We start from the raw sequence: 19,095 nt of genomic DNA on the forward strand, positions 1-19,095 counted from the left end.
CCCCCAAATCATCCTGTGCAAGTTTAGATGACATCCCTAGCAAAAACTGTCTAGCCTGTACATTGACTTAAATACAGTGGAGGGGATGCTAAAGTTCCCCTTCTGAGAACTACCCTGACAAGAAATCTGGCTTCATAGGAGGAAAGATATGGATACCTACATTTTTCTTCTCATACATGGAACATTTTGGGGGGTGGGGTGGGAAGGATACTGAGTGGAAATATGGCCAGAAGTAGCTTCAGCATTACTTTGCTCCTGGCTATAGAGACCCGTCGCTGACTGTCATACATAAAACTCTGGCAGGCTGTTTCACACACCTGCTGTGTTACTTCTCCTCCTCCTTTGACTCCTATCCTGGTCAGGACTGCCACATTTTTCAGAACGTTGTGTCAGGGATCTCTGCATTTCTAGGCATTGTTCAGCTGTTTTTGTGTGCACCCTTTGTAATTTAGATGGACACTGTTATACTGCAAGACCAGCCTCTGCATGTTTAGTGAAGCCATGAGTGGCAGGGAACCATGTCTGTCCTTCCTTACCTACTGCAAAAGATCACTGGACAAACAGAGTTATGGCAAAGATGCCAATCAGTAACATTCTCATCTAAAATGTAGTCTGTACTCTAAATCAAATAAAAGAACAGTGGAAATGTATCGTTAGGGGGAAATCACCACATGTGTTCCTAGCTGAACTTCCTTCCTAAAAGCCTATTCTGAAATGGGGCCAGTGACCTCTAAGTGGCAAAATAGCCACATAATGTATATCTATGTATTTTATTCACTTTAATAGGTCTGGCTTAGCAACTTGGTCCATTGCTTTTATTTGTTTACTTGGTGTCTTTATGAGCCTCTTGTGATGCCTGTCTCCTCTCGTAATGCAGAAGTGCTCTCCAATGCTTATATCAATATAGGAAATATGAGCAATTTCTATGAGATACAAGGTCACCACTCCCTGATGTTCCACACCTTCATGGTTGGGCTAAGGGCATATTTAATTGTTATAAAATCTCCAAAACTCCAAGCAGTGTTGGCATCATACAAGAGATCTGTAGGGAAGGACTCTGCAACAGGGACATTGGGGGTTTCACTAAATATGCACATGGATTATTGCATTCATAGGTCAAAAGGACAGGTATTGTAGACAGAAAACAAGGCTTAGCATACAGAACAGACTCTCAGACCAAAAGGAACATCGGTTATACTATTTTCACTAAACTGTAGCACTTAGGGCATTTAAAGGGTGGGCTAGTTGCATGACAGAGCCAGATAATCTGTCTTGTAATGATCAGAACACCGACCTTGTCTCCCACTCTCTCTCTCTGTGTCCCTCTTTGATTATCTCCCTCAGAGGTATTCCCACCTTTTAAAACTGAGGACTTCCAGTCATCAGTGAGGTTGTGCTGCTCTCCCCTGGCCAGCCATTCCTCGAATTTCCAGGGCAACGGTTAAACATCTTTTGTCACCTGGAACCATCTACTTGCAAGCACCATTATTTTTCACTTAAAATCTGTGATACTTTGGAATCAAGGGCCCCTTGTTGGCCCAGGGCCATCATGTTGGACTGCTAGACTCTGACCCTGCCATATGCACTTTTGCACCCGAGTGTCCCTATTTTTACTTTTAAAGTGGCAGAATGCATGTAATGATTCCTAAAGAATGCACCGGGGGTTTTTAAAGGTTTTTTTTCTTTTAAATTGTATTATTATTATTATTATTATTATTATTATTATTATTATTATTATTTATTCTTTGTGAACCGCCCCAAGGCTTTGTTGCGATGGGGAGGCATAGAAATGTTTTAAATAAATAAAGAAAGCATTGTGGCAACTCCTGTAACCCAGTATTATCTCCTCTAAGCACAAGTGTAAATCTTTCCCAAAATGTTTGAAAAACTGCCATGAGAAAAGCGTGCAGATGTGAGACCATGCCGTACGGCATTCATGATACGCGTGGCCTTTACTATCTCTCTGACCCTACCCACGCCATTCAACTGCCATCCATTTACTATCAGGAAATGGAAAACACACAGCTCTGAGCAAATGCTTGGCCGATAATGAATGCTTCTTAGCGTTACTTTAATTGGCAGGGCTGGCTCTGAATATAGACGAGCCTTCTGCCAGGAGTGTCTAATAGAAGGTGACTAGAAAAGCCTAGGCCATTGTAGGACCTGCAGGGGCATTTACTGTTAAGCACTTGTGGTGGCCATAGATCAAATATCATGTCCTAAGAGCGATATGAGAAAAGTGCAGACTAGAATCAAGGATCCTTCCAGACGAGGCATGCTACTTTTCCGGCACTCATTCCTCACCTGTTCTTCTGCCCCTACTCATTGCCCAATAGGGAATTTTCTTTATAGGTCTCCTTTGTAGAAAAACCCTTGAAAACAGGGTTCTTTGTTACTACTTACTGATGTCTCTTTTTCATTTATTTGTTTCATATATTGCATTTCCATGCTGTTCTAGGCAAAGCCGCCCCGAGGCTTCGTTGCGATGGGGGCGGCATAAAAATGTTTTAAATAAATAAGTAAAGGTATTTAGACACTTAACAAAGCAAAACTGACAACCGTCAAAACAGTAACATTGTAAACCAAAGTATAAAAACATTTGTTTAACATAGAAGAAAGTCCAAGTTGGACTATTTCTACGTTGTTTTTACTGCTGTTTTAATTTTGGTATTTTTTATGATTTTAATATTCTAGCCAATTTGAGTATATTTTTATGTTTCTGTATTTCTATTGATGTTTTTTAATTGCACAAGTTTCTAATTTTGTAAGCTGATTTTAGTTCTAGCACTGGGAATAGGTATAATTGAATAAATATGCTACTACCACCACGACTACTACTACTACTACTACTAAAGTAAAACAAGATAAAAACAAGCAGCTCGACAAATATCTTTTAAGACTAACATACTTTTTGAAACTGAAAGACTGAAAAGCTGGGAAAAGAAATAGGTCCTTCACCTGGCACCCCAAAGTCCTCAGTGTTGGCGCCAGGAGAGCGTCTTTGAGAAGGGCATTCTACAAGCAAACTGAGTGTGTCCTCTCTCTCCTTTTCCTCTACTGTTTAAGCTTAATTCCAATTTTATCATGAGCTCAGACCCAATACTGTCTAACAATTAGAGCAGGTTTGCTCTAATTAGAGCTGGTTTGTTGTTGGAGCCAATGCAATGAAGATTACAAAGCACTGTGTAAAATAAGTGCTACACAAATAGATTTGTGGTAGAAATTTTAAAAATTCATCAGAAATGCTTTCTGGCACTCCGTATTCAGCTACTTCCTCCGGTGATGGCAAGTGTATTCTTAAGTACTTTGCAGAAGCACCTAGAAGTTGAGCAGCAGGGGTCGTTTTTAATGTCGGGGTGTACAGTGCTTTGCGGCTTTACAGGCGAACCAAGAGATTTCATCTTCACACTGCTGAGATTCAGTGGTATGTTGCTAATGTGCTAACAACCACAAATAGCTCTTATTATTCATCCAGCTTGCACTTGTTTTAGTTAAACTAAAGCAACCCTGCTTCTCTTTTCTGTTGGGAAACATTTGACTGAGAAGTTTTAAAATAAACCTTCAGGAGAGAAGTACAGTGCTACCTTGCCTCATGAACACCTCAGTTCACGACCAAATTGGGTTGTGAACAGAAAGTGCATAAAAATTTTGCTGCAGGTCACAAACTCTGCATCAGGTGACGATCGCAAAGGCACCCGTCTTCCCTGCACGGGCATGATCACGGTCGTGCTGGAGCGGGGGAGATGGCTGTGATTGCGCCCATGTTCCCTGCCTGAGTGCACCCGCCTCCCCCCCGTGCGCCCGCGATCATGCCCGTCCCCCCACCACCCCTGCACAATCACTGGGGGCGGGGGGAAGGTGACCACAGTCTTCGTTGTTCTTTGCTACTTTGCTTCAAATTTTTGTGAGTAAAAAATAGTTGCAGAATGGATTAACCTTATTTACATTGACCCTTATGGGGAAATTTGACTTGGCTCACGACCAATTTGGGTCACGACCAGAGTCCTGGAACAGATTCATGAGCCAAGGTACCACTATATTTCAAACCAGACTTTTCCTGATTGTGCCTTCTGTTGCTATTCTCCCCATCTGGCAGCAGGAGTTGGGTGTGTTTCATGTATCACCCTCTTTCTTAGGTTGGGAACTACTAAACTAAGTTATCCCTGATGTTCCAAAAGCACTCTGGAGGTTATGATATATTTCTGTTGATAATACTGTAGCAAATTCTCTTTCAAAGCATCAAGATTTATTGCAGAAATGGGCCTCTGCTTGTGTGAACCAAGGCCAAGTTCCTTGATATTGATAGCCATTAATTTCCCCACGAGATGTTATATAAGAAGTGTTCAGTTTTCTTCAAAAAACTAGGATTAACCTGAACGCCTGTGCAGCAATTGCTATTCTATATTGTCCCAAGAATTCCAGTCGGATAGGTTGCTGTTTTCTGTCGCCAGAGTAAACTGGTATAGAGCCTTCTCAGAAAACAGTTTCAGAGGAACTGATCCCTGAATTTCAGCAATTCACAATTGGGATTTCATTTCTGAGCCGTTATTGGGCTCTGTTTATGCAAGGTTAGAAATGTTTCAATGAAAGCCAAATCTAGTGACAGAGGTTTCCAAAGGACATACACTACTCCTGGAAATCCCCCCCCCTTCTATTATTTATTTACCTCTGTGTAGATGTAATAATACTATAGCCTTCTTCCGTCATCCTCCCACCTGAGAAGATGAGTGGAGATAAGCCCATTGACCTGACTGTCATGGAGGACATAGCACCATGTCCGTGTAACTCCTTTGGTGCACATCTCCAAACGGCTCATTGCGACTTTCATGGGGCTATTCCCTTTTTATCATCTTGGCAAGCCTGTAATGTAGACTAGGCTGAAAGACGGTCACTAGCTCATGACTATCTTGCCAGCTTCATGGCCAAGCTGGATTTTGAATGCAGGTCTCCCTGGTGCAAACCTGCTGCCCTGGGCAATAGCATTCATTCAACTGCATGTTACAGGTTATTCAGTCCAGATGACAGTGTTCAACAAAAGCAGACAACATGGAAACTATGGAGAGGTGTTTCTAGAGCATTAAGCTTAAAATGATTTATATAAGCACCCATTCTGGATGGGTTCCACAGTCTAGACTAATAATATTTGAGGGCCAGGCAAAATGTCCACATCATCATGCATAATGGAGTTAGGTAGCGTAGTTATTCCTTTACCTTTGTGCAAGCATGTGTAAACCTGATGCACACAAATGTGCTCTGGGAAGCAGGATTAAACTTCGCCCATCCAATTCTTCCAGTGGGATTCAAAGAAGAACAATATCCTTTCATTCCATGCAATGCATCCCACCATTGTGGGGAATGTTATATATTCTGCTCTGTCACTTGGAGGGCCAAATAGCTTCAGTGGCACAAAGTGCATTTTCTTTCCTTTGGATGACATTCTTTGGCCCTGGGTAACCTCCCACCTGGATCACTGCAATGCATTATACACGATGCTACCCATGAAGACAGTCCAGAAACTGTAGCTAGTGCAGAATAGAGCTGGGAGCCTTTTTACTGAGACAGGACACTTTGCACCTGCCACTCCAGTGTGGCATCAAGTGCACAGGTAGTCAGTTTCTGGGTCTGATTCAAAGTGTTCATGCTTACCTTTAAAGCGCTAAACAGTTTAGGACTAATCTGCCTGAATGGCTGTCTTTTTATTTATGTTCTGCCCAATTGTTGAAATAATCTTTGGAGGTTCTTTTCTGGGTACTTCCACCCCTAATGTTGCAACAAGTGACTTACAGGGAAAGAACCTTCTCTGCAGTGGCCCCCCTTCCCAGTGAGAGCCACCTGCTATTTTCACTGCATATATTTAGATGCAAGGTTAGGATCTTCTTCTTTAAGCAGGCATTTAATATATGTGCTTGATTATTACTTTTACTGCTAGTTCCTCAATGTTTTCAATTTTCTTAATGTTTACTATTGGTTTTTTTTCATTTTGGTAATTTTTGTTGCCTGGATTTGTAATGTAAGCTTTCCTGAGGACATTAGCCATTTGTGCAACATTTCTAAGTTAGCATTTATACATATAAATTAGCATATGCAAAATGTATGCAAATCTGTGCTCTCCTTTGGTAGTACAGTTCCTTCTTTTCTGTCATGTTTAAATGGCTACCAACAGCTGTGCTTGAATAGCGCATTCTAGTGTTCTGGCAGCTCCCCACCCCTACCCCTTTTATACCATTTAAGTGCTTACAAATACATCTGAGGTTCTGGTAGATGAATATCACAGGCCCTCTGTCCTTTGCTACCAGAAGCACCAGCTGTGATATGGCATTCATCATTTTAAAAATATCATTCTATTAATCTTTTAGTTTTAATTATATGCTAATGCTAGATTTTGAAACTGTTCTTATGTCAGCTAGTGACAGAACTGGAACAGTAACAGAAAGATTTAAAGCTAGGCAATCTTGGAAAAAGAAACTATTTTAGGACCTCTGGTTCTAAATATTATGGGCAACTCTGCTTTTTATATTAGTTGATAAGTTGAACTCCACTTGTGATTCTGCCTATAGGAGCAATTATGCATTTATGAGGGGATGTGACTGTTGCTGTGACAGCAGGACTTGAGAAGATGGTGTTTTGGATGTCACAAGCATTTGAGCAGGGCTATTTGAGAAGTGAGCAGAGGCCTGTGCAAAGCCTTTTTTGAGCAGAGCTGGGCTCACTTCGCCTCCCCTTCTCCTGTCAGCTTGTGATCTACAACAATTGCAAGATGCTTTTCACTTGCACTTGAGCCAAGTATTCCCCATCTTGTAACAATGCACTTGGTTTCTTTTTCCTAGGTGCAGAACTTGGCATTTGCCCCTGTTAAATACCATTCTTTTGTTTTCAGCCCAGCCCAGCACTTCAACTTACATTGAATCTTGTTTCTGTCTTCCTGAGTGTTAGCTATCTTTCCCAGTTTTGTGTCATCTGCAAATCTGATAAGCATACCTCGCACTTCCTCATCCAGATCATCAACACAAATGTTGAAGAGCACTGGGCCCAGGACTGAACCCTGTGGGACCCCACTTGTTACCTCCCCCCAGTTTGAGAAGGTCCCTGGAGCTGCCCCCACTGGTCCATCCCTAGCAGTGCCACTTCAGAAGGAGGACACACCTGAGGGACTCCTCTCCTCTTGCTTCCTCCAGGCCTTTTGCTTCCTCCACAGCCACCTTTGCCGCACAATTTAGGTAAACGAGGAATGGCAGGGCGGGAGGTGGTTGAGGCCCCATCGGTGTGGGTGTTCAAGGAGAGGCTGGACGTCCACATGGTGGGCATGTCGTGAGCGGAGCCAGCTGGTGCCGGAGGTCAGACTAGATGGCCCGGGAGGCCCCTTCTGACTCACTCTGTTTTCTATGTTTCTATGTTTCCTGTATTATGTGATGGTATATTCTTTTCCTCTAGGAAAGAAATAAACTTTGAGTCTGAATGTGACTAAGCAGAGAGTACATACAGGACTGGAGCAATGCCAACAATTATTTTTCATGGGGCTTTAAAAACAAATTAATAGGCAGTGCTTCTTATTGCCAGTTGCCATATCTCAAAACCACCTTTCCCAACAGACTTCCTGAAATGCCAAGCATATGTATTTATCTTGAAGAGAAGGAAAGTTTGGGAGCACAGGGAAATGTCTCGTTGACCTGTGACAAAAACCTGTTATATCTTGGTAATGAGAACCACTGTCCTACCTGCACAGAAAGGTAAATAAATGCCCAGTAATCTTGCCTGCCTGAGTTGCTGGAAGAGCACTTTAATGAAACATCTGCTCTAAATTGTCCCTGGTAAATTGAAAACGTCTATTCACAAAATGCAGATCAAAGGAGATCTCAGAGATTTAGCTTTCAACTACTATAGTAACCATGAAGTAAAAGCTATATTTATATTTTGGAAGTGGAAGCTATATTTGTAGTTCTGAAAATCAGTTTTTTTTAAAATATGTTCCATTATGCTCAGAATACCATTCTGGAGTGGAAACTACGGGATTCTATTCAAGTATTTATTAGCTGAATTTCAATATGAAAAGAGTTTGTCCTATCTCCAGTTCCAGGTGCTCCTTCTATAATTTTTTATTAATCAATTATATTTAGAAATGGCCCTGCGGCAAGATGTTAATGTGGCTCTCTGAATGAATAATGAGTATGTTACTCAGTAAAGAAAAGGGAAAGCCTGTCGTATATTAGTATTTTAATCATATACTCATATTGGCTTGTAGTTTTATGCACATCGCTTTGGGTACATGCAAAGCAACCCATAAACATCTTCAGGAAATTACTGGTAACAAACAATAAATAAAAAAATACTTGACTGTGGCCGTAATGGCATTCACAAGACACATTCAGATGGAGCTGTGGCACCTGTTCTTGTGTTGCTGTTCTGTGGGGAGGTGGTCCTTTGCGACAAAAGTAGGAGAGGGCTTCACCTCTGAGGGGCTATGGAGAGCACTCACTTTTTAATATGAAATGAGGAAACAACCAGGAAAACTTCTGAAAAGGAACAGGAGGCAGCCATTCCTCACTCTGGGTTTTCCAGTTATCTTTGGCTACAATCCCTGACCACTGGCCCATGCTTGCTGGAGTTGATGGGAATTGTAGGCCAGCTGGGAGCCCATGGTTGAGAAAAACTACTTTCTGGTAGAGAAACTACATCCTCCTTGTTCAGCGTATCCTCTAGTCTGTGCCCTTGGGGTATCGAAGAATTACGGGGCAGCGCACTGCACACGTCTTTCCCCATGAGGCTGGGCTGGCAAGCAAGACCTCAGGACTGCTGTAGCCAAAGCATGCTGGGCGCTGCCTTCTCTTGCTCTGCTCTGAGTGCAGCTTGCGGGCCTGCAGGGGAGGCTTGGGCTGCTTGGGAGCCACTTGGGGCTGGGGGGAGTCACCGAGCCCACACCTGCGTTTGGGCTTCATTTCAGCCCCAAGAAAGCAGTCCGTGGATCAGCCAGATCAGATCAAGCCAGACTTTGAGGAGGGTTGACAGTGGCAAGAGCTTCCCAGGGCTCATCCTGGGTAGGTGGCTGACGGGCAACAATGCCTTGGGGTAGCTGTCGTGCTCAGTTCTCAGGTATAAGCCTAAGCACTGTCATTAAGCAGCAAGGAGCCGTTGTGACAGCTCATTCCAAAGTGCTTTGCAGGATCTCTTTCATTCATTCATTCAAAGCTTTTATATACCATCCTTTACCAAGTACCATGATGGTGGAGTTTTAGGAAATTTACTTTCCTGTATGTGCTCAAAGCCATGGCATGTGCTGCCAGTCCCCATGTGCCACGCTCACAAGCCGAAAGTTCACTTCATTGAGGTCTACTCACTGGTCACCCACCGATAAATAGAGCACACAATGAACTCAAGTGAAATGTCCTTATTTATGCACCTTTATTTTGTACTTCCCAAGTGATTTCTTTTCCTGGGAGGAGGGAACAAACCTAATCATAGGACCAATGGGAACCCAAAACATACATGCACAGCTTTCTTGTTGCCATAAAAATGCCCTTTTTAGGGAGCAGGGTCATTTTAATGAGATACACTTCTGCATACTTCATGGTTCTCTTGGGCATGCAGAAATCTCTGGTTTGTTTGTGGGTTGCCCAGTTTACTTCCAAACAGATTGCCGCAGGACCATCCAAGTTTTCTCTCGGGGGAATGCTGGTGCCAAATGTGCGTCCTCATTGCTGTTGCTAAAAATATTGGAACTCAAAGTCAGTTTTGTCTGAAACAATGTGATGTATAATCTTTGTACCTGAGCCTTGTTATGACAGACTGCTGAAGAAGCCCGACTTACATAATCCCTTAGTACGTGGTGTTGGCCATTTTATTCCTGCAAGGCATTTGAGACTTTTTCCTGGGAGAGAAATGTTGACAACATTTGCACATTTATAGATGGGCCACTTTTTAAAGTGACACACAGTATTGTCTGCGTGTGTGGAGGTTTAAGGCTGCTTCTCAAATCCGTGCAATGCCTCTAAATGCCTCGCGGTGCAGGAGTCATGTGCGGAAATGAAATATGTCAAGTAGTATCTCCACAGACAGAAATCCTGTTGTGAGTTCCAGGAGCACTGAGGCCTTGTTTGGATTGCTTGGAGGCACTTTGTGTGCATAAAGTGGTCCTTAGAGTAGTTGATTGCTGTTTTTTGTGGTAGTAGTAGTAGTAGTAGTAGTAGTAGTAGTAGTAGTAGTAGTATCTGTAAGTAACCAGTGCTTAAAAGCACTGTGTGGTGGTAACCCAAGATTGTCATTGATTTGTTTAATTAAATGTTGTGTTCTTGTGGACAAGCCAGCAGGCTAGTCACTGAGCCCCACTGCATGGCTCCTCCTGCCAGCAGGGTCGCCTAGCAACTTAGGGACACTATCCTTGGGTTGTTTAGTGTGCTGTTTGAACGCAGAACTCTAACTTGTCTCTTCTCTGACTAACCAGAGTTTTAAAACAATCAGTTGTTTTTGTGTGCAATCCAGGGCATTGAAGTAATCGTGCTGATCTAACCAGACCTTTGATGCAAGAAAATTACAATCTGTAGCATTCTTCACTTAATTCAGTAAGAAGATGATGCACTTCCCCATTAATCTTTCCTCACTAGTATGCATAATCAGATGTTTACTCTCTGATAACAAGAGGTTCCATGATAAGAATAACAAGAGTGTATAACATGAGCTTATAGCCTTTGGGGAGAATATAAGTCATATTTTGTTATAATGAGTTAACACCAATGATGCAAATCCTCTCAGAAGAAGCAATGTTCAAATATTTTCATGTAGAAATTAAGAATACAGCAACATTTCAGCGGTTTTTGTCTCCTTTGACACAGTGGAAGCCCTTCATCTGGGAACGCTAATGGCAGCCCATGGTTATTTCTTTCCTATCTCTGACCATGTACTAACATTAAAGGATGATGGCACCTTTTACCGGTTCCAGGTGAGTATTACTGCAATATTTTATTGGCTTTACACTTGCTAACCAGGTTTTTGTTTCCCCCAGGACTGAGTTCTATTCTGATGGAATGGTTCAATGTTGGTGGAAGTGTATACTGGCCCAACCAATTCAGCACAAAAATGTAGTTTGAAATAATCAGAGATAGATGTAGAATAATAAAACAGCTAAATATGTTTTGAACTGCACTCAACTCTTCTTCATACGAAATTTGAATCCAGTGAAAAACATTACATAATTATGGAGGAAAAGCGATAAATGTATCATTGGTCTTGTTCAGCTTATTATTACTGTTACAATAATTTTCACCCCACACACACCTCCTTTCTTGCTCTAGAACATCACATAATTATGGAGAACATCACATAATTATGGAGGGAAAGAGATAATCATTGGTCTTGTTCAACTTACTATTATTCCTGTAATAAAATTTCCCCCACACCTTCTTCTTTGCTCTAGAAAGGCTTTGTTTTTCCTGCAGGGTTGTGTTCAGGTATTATATTATAAATAATGTTGCTCCTTTGCCTGTAAATCATTGCTGTCATTATCATCACTGTAGCCATTTTGATGTGCAGATTGCTTTGGAACCTTTGTTAATTCTGTGAACAACCCCTATATAGATAAATTGAATTTATGGAAGTAGCACGGACAGGCAATCTCTGACTAGGCCAAAGCAGGGGTGGGCTGTGGTACGAGGCTGCAGTCTAACATCTGCAACTAAGTAACTAGCCTTTTTTTAGCTAGCCATTGTAAATGCCCTTTCTAGAAACTTTTGCATACACAAGTGCAAAGGGATATAGGAAAGCAGGCAAAATTCTTATACTGGAAAGTGAAAAATGTTCCTGGGGAAAAAGTACGGACTATCTCCTTTGCATCTGATATTATGCCTTATGTCTGTTCTTATGTGTTGCTACACATGAATAACTCAAACTACTAAAGTTATTCAAATCCATTTTTGTCTGGGGGGCAGGGCTGTATGACATTGACATTGGTTCAGTTGATAGTCATAGTGCCTCGCCGGAACAGGTAATTTCAAAAAGTAGCTGAGTATATGCAAAGTTTGGGTTTTGCCATTCTCACTTATTTCACATTTTGCTTTGTTTTGTTTACAGACACCCTATTTTTGGCCATCCAATTGTTGGGAGCCGGAAAACACAGATTATGGTCAGTGTGGATCTCTTCTTTTTCAGTCCGGAGTCTTGCGTTGTATGGATGAAAATCCATTTAAACCATCCATTCCACTAAGTTGCTCTTGGCCTTACTTTTCAAACCCAGGGCAAGAACTGCTGATGCTGAGCTCAAGATTGGCTTTGGTTTACAAAGTTTACTAAGGCAGAGGTCAAATCTGCGCATGAACTGGGAATACAAAAATAGCATTCTTTTTGACTAGCACTCTGTAAATGTACTGAGTCATAAGATAATTCACAGGTAGCACATCTGTCATTCACGTTAGGTTGATGCAAGAGGAAGCAACTAGTATAAGGATGGCCAAACCTGAGAGCTGATTCAGAGTAGGTTGGATAGAGCTGAGTCTATTCATATCAGACATGGTAGCTACATATGCCAACATCTTACTAACATTTCTTAGGCATTCATAGTTACTTTGGTGTAGCTTTATTTAAAACACAGGCTTATAAAAATAAGGATTCATTAGGTGACCTCTTAAAGAATTCTTCTCAAAGACAGAAAGTTTCTGTTTCACTTTTGGCCATAAACATGGGTTCCTGCATGGAAATTTATGCCATCTAATAAAGGTTAAATAAGCTAAGTGTTAAATATGAAACACACTCAGTGTCTTTCAAAAGGAATCCTCCTATTTAATAACACATACATTCTGAATATACTTATGTAAATTTAGGCAGTAATACAAATAACAACAACCCACCATGATATAAATGTCTTTTACTGTATTGTGACTTGTCATTTATTGTGTTAATTGTGGCCATTGTTCATCACTGCTTCAGGCATAATGTTCAGGTTCAGTTATAGTGAAAATTTATAATATTTAATATAGTGAAAATTGAAGGAACTTATGCATAATAATTGACTGAATCTGAAAAGTAGATGAGAGCAAGACATCAGAACTTCATTTTCATGTTTGGATTCAAAATGTTGTTTGTGTATTGAACATCTGTGCTTAAGTATAGCCTGAGAGTGTATTAAGTAGATTTAACTGTTATTCAGATTACTCAGTGTCCTCAAATTCTATGGCCATCTCATGATTGCCCAGCACTCAGGAAATCAGAGGTCCTGGGGCTGAAGCCAATGTAGATGGCATGCTTTTTAACCTGAAAAACATTTACCTTGATCCAGAAGGATGATGCATTCTCTCTCTCTCTCACGCACGCACGCACGCACCATATATATGAAAAACTTTACATACTGAAAGTCTTGATCTTGGAACAGGAAAACAAATCATGGATCAGGCTGTGTTAGGCTCTTGTTCCACTGAACAAAACATGCCCAGACTAGAAAATCATGTAAAGTCATGTGCCCAAACTCTGATGAATTGTGCGGTTTTAATGAATTTTGGAAAATAGTCACAAATAAAATTTGGGAATACAACATGACCACAACACTTAGCAAATCATAGCATCAAAAATATTTAGTGTCACTCTAGTAGTCAAGGTAAAAAAAAATCTACTAAAATGGCCACCAGAAATCTAGAGGACTATGATGTTTTGAATAGTTTAATTTATAGTGATTATTCAGACATAGGTAATGACTTACAGGTAACAATCTCAGTTCCTAAACAATGCAGAAAGAATTGCATTGTGGGAACAGAATTGTGGGAACAGAATTGGCTAGTCTGTTCCCACAATGAATCATCCTGTTTGGCCTGTCGGCCTTGTAGGCCAAGGGTGGGGAACTCACGGCCTGCAGATCACAAACCCCACTCAGTCCTTTTACAACTCCCACCATTCCAAATCCACTGCTGCTGCTGCTGCTAAATTCCCACTGAATTTAGTTGGCTCTTGGCAGTGGTGAGAAAAGCAAAGGTGTATGGGGATCCCAGGTTTGCACCAAAGCAATTCACGTGGTCTCTGCATATCTTGTTTTAGAGTGGAAATGCAGCTTTTTCCTTGCTACCAATCTCTGTGTATGAGACCCCCCCTCCTGCCCCGCCCCGCCCCAGACCTTCTGAAGTGGCCCACCTCTGATGAAGATTGCTTGCTTGTGCTGCGCCAAGATGTAGCGGATAGTTTGGAGCACCATCCGATCAAGGATTGGTGGGGAGCAACACACAGTGATTGGATGAATAGTGAGGGAACTGTGGCTTGTCCATTGTACAGTTGCAGAGGAGTAAGCACCTTTGCACTTAGTGGGGCTTATTTCTGAGTAAATATACATAGGCTTATGCTGTTTAGCTATCCCTCACTCAAAGCAGAAGGCTAAGAACTTCAGTAATCAATACCATATATCCTGTAATAGTAATGAATTAAGACATGATTCTACAAATTACTTTTCATCATATCTTGAAGATAAGGTGGAATGTCACTTTTGTGCTGGACCACCTTACCAGAAGCCAGGTTACATAGTAGGTCAGGCATCAAATGCAGACAGTACATTGCACCCAACTGAGAGTCTGCAAAACATCCCCCTGCATGTTTTTCTGCAGTGTACAGCACATGCTCATTGCAGAAAATTAGCTTTTCTGATGTACAGATGACATTGTTTCCATATTTGTTCCAGTCAGCCATAATGGGCCCCACATTTTTACAGGCTCCTTTCCTATGCTCTTGACTGCAGCCTGCCTTGCAAAAATTAAACAAGTGACTCTCTCCCCTTAACTTGCTTCTACATCAGGAAAAAGCTTCACATGCTAATGTGTTGCATATTGTTATTAGGGACAAATATATTAGAAAGTGGTGTGTTTGGGTTACTCAGACCATTTAAGTATTAGGGTGACAGGGATTCATAACAGAAGGACAGTGTTTTCTCTTGAATTTCTAGAATGCATCCATTAGTGGCATTTTCTGAATAACAAGGAATAAAATTACAGGGAATTAGTGTCATTGCCAGTAAGCATTTCAGAGTATTCAAAGGATGAGACAGCATGCAAGGTGTTGAATAACAGTGCTCTGTCCATGTTTGTTTAAGGACTCAGATTTCACAGTGAGATGCACAGTGAATCCTGAGCATAGGATTGTATGCTTTGGAAGCAATCTGTTTTACTGAAATGTTGACCCAGGAAAGACCACCCTAAAAGAAATGGAAGGACAATCCAGGCATTTATCTTTTTTTCCTCATTCAGAGACCTGGGAATTCTTTCTCTCTCTCACGCCACCTTAGTATTGATTCAAGCAAGATTCGATATCTTATCCCTTGGTGATTTTTACATGATATGCACCTAAATATGTTGTATATGAGATTAAATCAGGTGATAATGTATGTTCTGTTTATATTATTTGTTCCATCAGGACTATTTCCGATATTCACTTTATCACCTCAGGTTGTAATTGCGAAGTGATAACTATGCATGTATGAAATCTGAAGGAACATTTTTGTGGCCACTGGACAGCACCTGTGAGCCCACAGGATAGTTCCCGGTCTAAGGCTGCCGAATAGTACCATTGGCAGTAGGCATTTTAGGCTGTGTTCCAACTTTAGAATGAGGAAGCAGAGAACCAATCCCTCCCCTATGCTGCCTGTGTGGAAAGAAAGACACTGGCTGCTCTACAAAGTCAAGAATTTCGCCTTGAAGAAGGGGATGTCTCCAGGGAAGAATGGAGACTGGAGAAGCCAAAATATGAGGTATCCTGAGGCCTTTCCAACCTCCAACCCCCTCTCGCCTTCACCCCAGCTAGATAGGCAAGACAATCCATTTAGTGAAAAGTTCAGGGCAAGAGGATAGGGGGCAAAAAACACCTCCACCGTTCCTCCCACCCTCCGCAGGACACTTGTAACTCTCTGAGTTTGGGAGCTTATGATCATCAAGTATTGTGCCTTTGGCAGTTCTGCCTAGATAATCTTGATCTGATCAAATTCATAATAAATTACAGCAATAGATCTCCCCATAAAAGGAAAGGTGTTCTACTGTGTGCATTTGAAGCTCCTACTTTTTTAAAATAAAGAAGCATTTAAATATATTAAATAAAGTAAAAACATTTTAGAAACCATACCTTAACTGAACATGTGTTAGCAAAGGTGATCTTTAGCACAGTGGCAAGAGGATTTACTGGTATGACAGGTTATCGCAAAACCAAACCAAACCAAACCAAACCAATTCCACCAACAAACAACATTGTCATGGCACTGGGGGGCACTCATACTAGCACAACATTTAGGCTAGTGGTAGTGTAGCATCAGTTAATTCCCTGTGTCACACACACATAAAAGTTTTTCATTTGCTCCTGTTGTCTAGTTCTAGTATAGTCTAGTTTTACTTCAACAACTGAATCATCTTCTACTCTATATATAGAAAACTGTGGGTTTCCTGCAAAGTAAATGTATATAAAGTATAATTAGTCCACTTGTTTATTCAAAATTTAGAATCTCATAATTATCTGGTCCCTCCTGACCAAAAAGAAAAGCTAAAACCAAACATATGGACTTTCAATGAGTTTGAAGGTACAATTAAGCTGCTGACAGTAGGGAAAAAACCCCCAAGCATTTCCAAGGAAAAACCTGAAAGCGGACTCTTCTGTTGCAGTGTATTTATAAACTGTTGCTAGGAAAGCAAAAGCCAAGAGTGCCTCCTGTGTACATTTCTTGATATTGTCAGCATCAGGAGTACGAATCAGGAATTATCAGTATCAGAGCAATTTTATAGAATATAATCTTATTCTTTCATATTAATTTGTAGTCCCAATTTGCCATGTGTTAGGCATGCTTTAGGCATCTTCAGCACACAGGATAAATGCCCTGTGGATGTGCTCCTGTAAGAGCAGTCTGTTGTGCATGGGGGAAGATGGGTGAATCCACAGATCATCCGTAAGCGGCTTTCAGAATGAATACATGATTCGGCACGTAGCAGCTCCTCTTTCTTTTGGTTTCAGTAGAGATGGAACCCACTTGCACTTTCTGAATTAGATGGTGAGGGGAAGGGAGGCGGAAGGCAAGAGGAGATTGAATCTGCTTGAACTTCAGATAGTATTTGAAAACCAGTCCAGGCAGAGGGACTGCATGAAAGAGGGGATGTGCCAAAGTGTCTGTAAGTGCCAAGAAGAAAAAGGAAGGCAGATGCAAATGCTATCACCCTGGTTGTGATATTATTTATTCTAGCTTTCATTTTCATTTTCATTAATGCAATGTATAGTATAAAATTATATACAGTAACTTTTCAGATTAGATCATGCTCTTCCTAAGTTGTGCCTATCATCCAGTAGTATTCTAATCAACTGTAATCATTTATATAACATATATAGTAACAACCTCTGTTTCAGTAGAAGCAATCACACTGATTACAGAAAAAAAAAATCATGCTAAAGAATGCAGCCCAAAGAATAAGAATATACATACACCCAAGCAGAAAAGGTTATGTACTCTTTAGAACATAAACACGAGTTGGCTCTTACTCCATTCTAAGCATGGGCAACTAATTCTATGCGACAATGAATAGTACCGGATTAGTATGTGCATCCCATGTTGAATCAAAAAAGGTGTCCATCCAATGAAGCCTTGGAGCATTATGCTTTGGCATGAAGGTCATACTTATTGCCTTGGCTAAATAGCTAAAGTCCTGTAAAGATACATGTGAGTCTCTTTGCCACCAATCCATTTAAAGTTAGTCATTCCTATGTTGGATTTCAAGCTAGTGAAACTTAATTTAGTCAAAGCTGATTTCAATTATTTCAATTTCCCATTGACTTCAAAGAATTAAGGCTGATAGAGATTTTACTAGCCTGATGCATACCTAACTCTAAGTGAAGATAGAACTATGCAGTGTCCTCTTATTCTTCACTACATGAGTTTTCTTTAATCATTGGGTCCCATTTGTGCAGTGGAATTGGCAGGAGGGACCTTTTGTCCATAATTCCCATTGGATACTTCTCTAAGATAACAAGTGCTATCTAAGATAGCACAGTTCCAAATAGGAATGGAGCAGAAATTTTTTGCCCCAAAATGCATATGCAACAAGCATAGCAAAAATAAAATAAAATAATTAAGAAAATTGCTTGAAAAATGTGTGCATTGAGCAAAATCTCATACCAAATGTGTCAGTAGAAATGCACAAAAGCATATATAATTTTTTTATACAAGCTTCTTTCTTTTTTAAAATCTCACAATGAACCAAACTTAAGATTTGAAAAATACTCAAATTTCTGGACAAAGTAAACTTTGATGAACTTGCTCTTCCCTAGAATGTTGCAAAGGTCCTCCCCCATAAAAACAAAGCCCCAGATGCTCAGGTACTAATGGTTCCCCAAAGTACATTGCAACAGGTTTGGTTAGTTTGTCATCTGTGTCTGCTTCTAGTTATCTTTAGACAAGTGCAGTGATATATGAAGTTACCTTTAAAGACCAGTTGAAACGTCCAGCAGTTGGATTGTATTATGGTTTTGGTACAAGGAATAAAATAGAATAATGTCAAGTTCTTCACAGCAAATCAAAATTCTTTAAAATCTTTTGCGATTAATTTTTACAATTTGTCTCACATCAGCTTCCTTAATTTCTACACCATCATTTTATTTAGAGAAGAATAAAACCATTTTTCAAAAAGGAGAAGAAACAAAACAAAGCAAAATGTGGAGTTCCAAAGCCACCAATAACCTCAAGTTTCTACCCAGGCTGCAAGTCATAACCCTCTGTGTTTAGAAGCAGTGCATTTTATCATGATTAAGTGGCAGTAAGGTGAATAAAACAATTTAAGATTTCAGAGCTACTCAAGCATTAATTCCCAGTGGTAGACAAGGAGAGCCATAGAATTACCAAATTATCACTTTGAACACACACTACATCTTAGTGAAAAAAGGTAGCCTGTTTGAATAAACCCTAGTCTTTGAAATTGAAATTTAGGGTGGAGAGACAGTGATCAGGAACCTCTGGTTGAATGGAAGTCATATTAAGCTTTTAGATCTTGATTACTGGGGGTTAAGATAGTTGGAGACAGCAAGAAATGATTGATTATTTTTTGTGTTCCAGCGGTTTACCTCTGCAAGCGAACAATGCAAAACAAAGCACGGCTTGAGCTAGCAGACTATGAAGCA

The 19,095-nt window shown here is 40.7% G+C and overlaps 1 protein-coding gene across 12 annotated transcripts in view; it reads left to right on the forward strand.

Annotated features, from left to right (window-relative positions):
- Positions 1-19,095, forward strand: part of RGS7 (regulator of G protein signaling 7) — a 176,471-nt gene that overhangs the window by 125,650 nt on the left and 31,726 nt on the right. For 9 of the 12 annotated variants that reach the window (XM_044448460.1, XM_044448478.1, XM_044448522.1 and 6 more), the window contains 3 exons: positions 10,824-10,930; positions 12,058-12,109; positions 19,031-19,095. In XM_044448460.1, coding sequence (XP_044304395.1) covers positions 10,824-10,930; positions 12,058-12,109; positions 19,031-19,095 — 224 coding nt within the window. The remainder of the gene's footprint in view (positions 1-10,823; positions 10,931-12,057; positions 12,110-19,030) is intronic. The other 3 variants (XM_044448549.1, XM_044448531.1, XM_044448539.1) reach the window with 1 other exon arrangement.

Source organism: Varanus komodoensis, unplaced genomic scaffold (genome assembly GCF_004798865.1).
Source record: "Varanus komodoensis strain SLA01 unplaced genomic scaffold, ASM479886v1 scaffold1, whole genome shotgun sequence".
In the NCBI taxonomy this organism is placed as follows: Eukaryota; Metazoa; Chordata; class Lepidosauria; order Squamata; family Varanidae; genus Varanus; species Varanus komodoensis.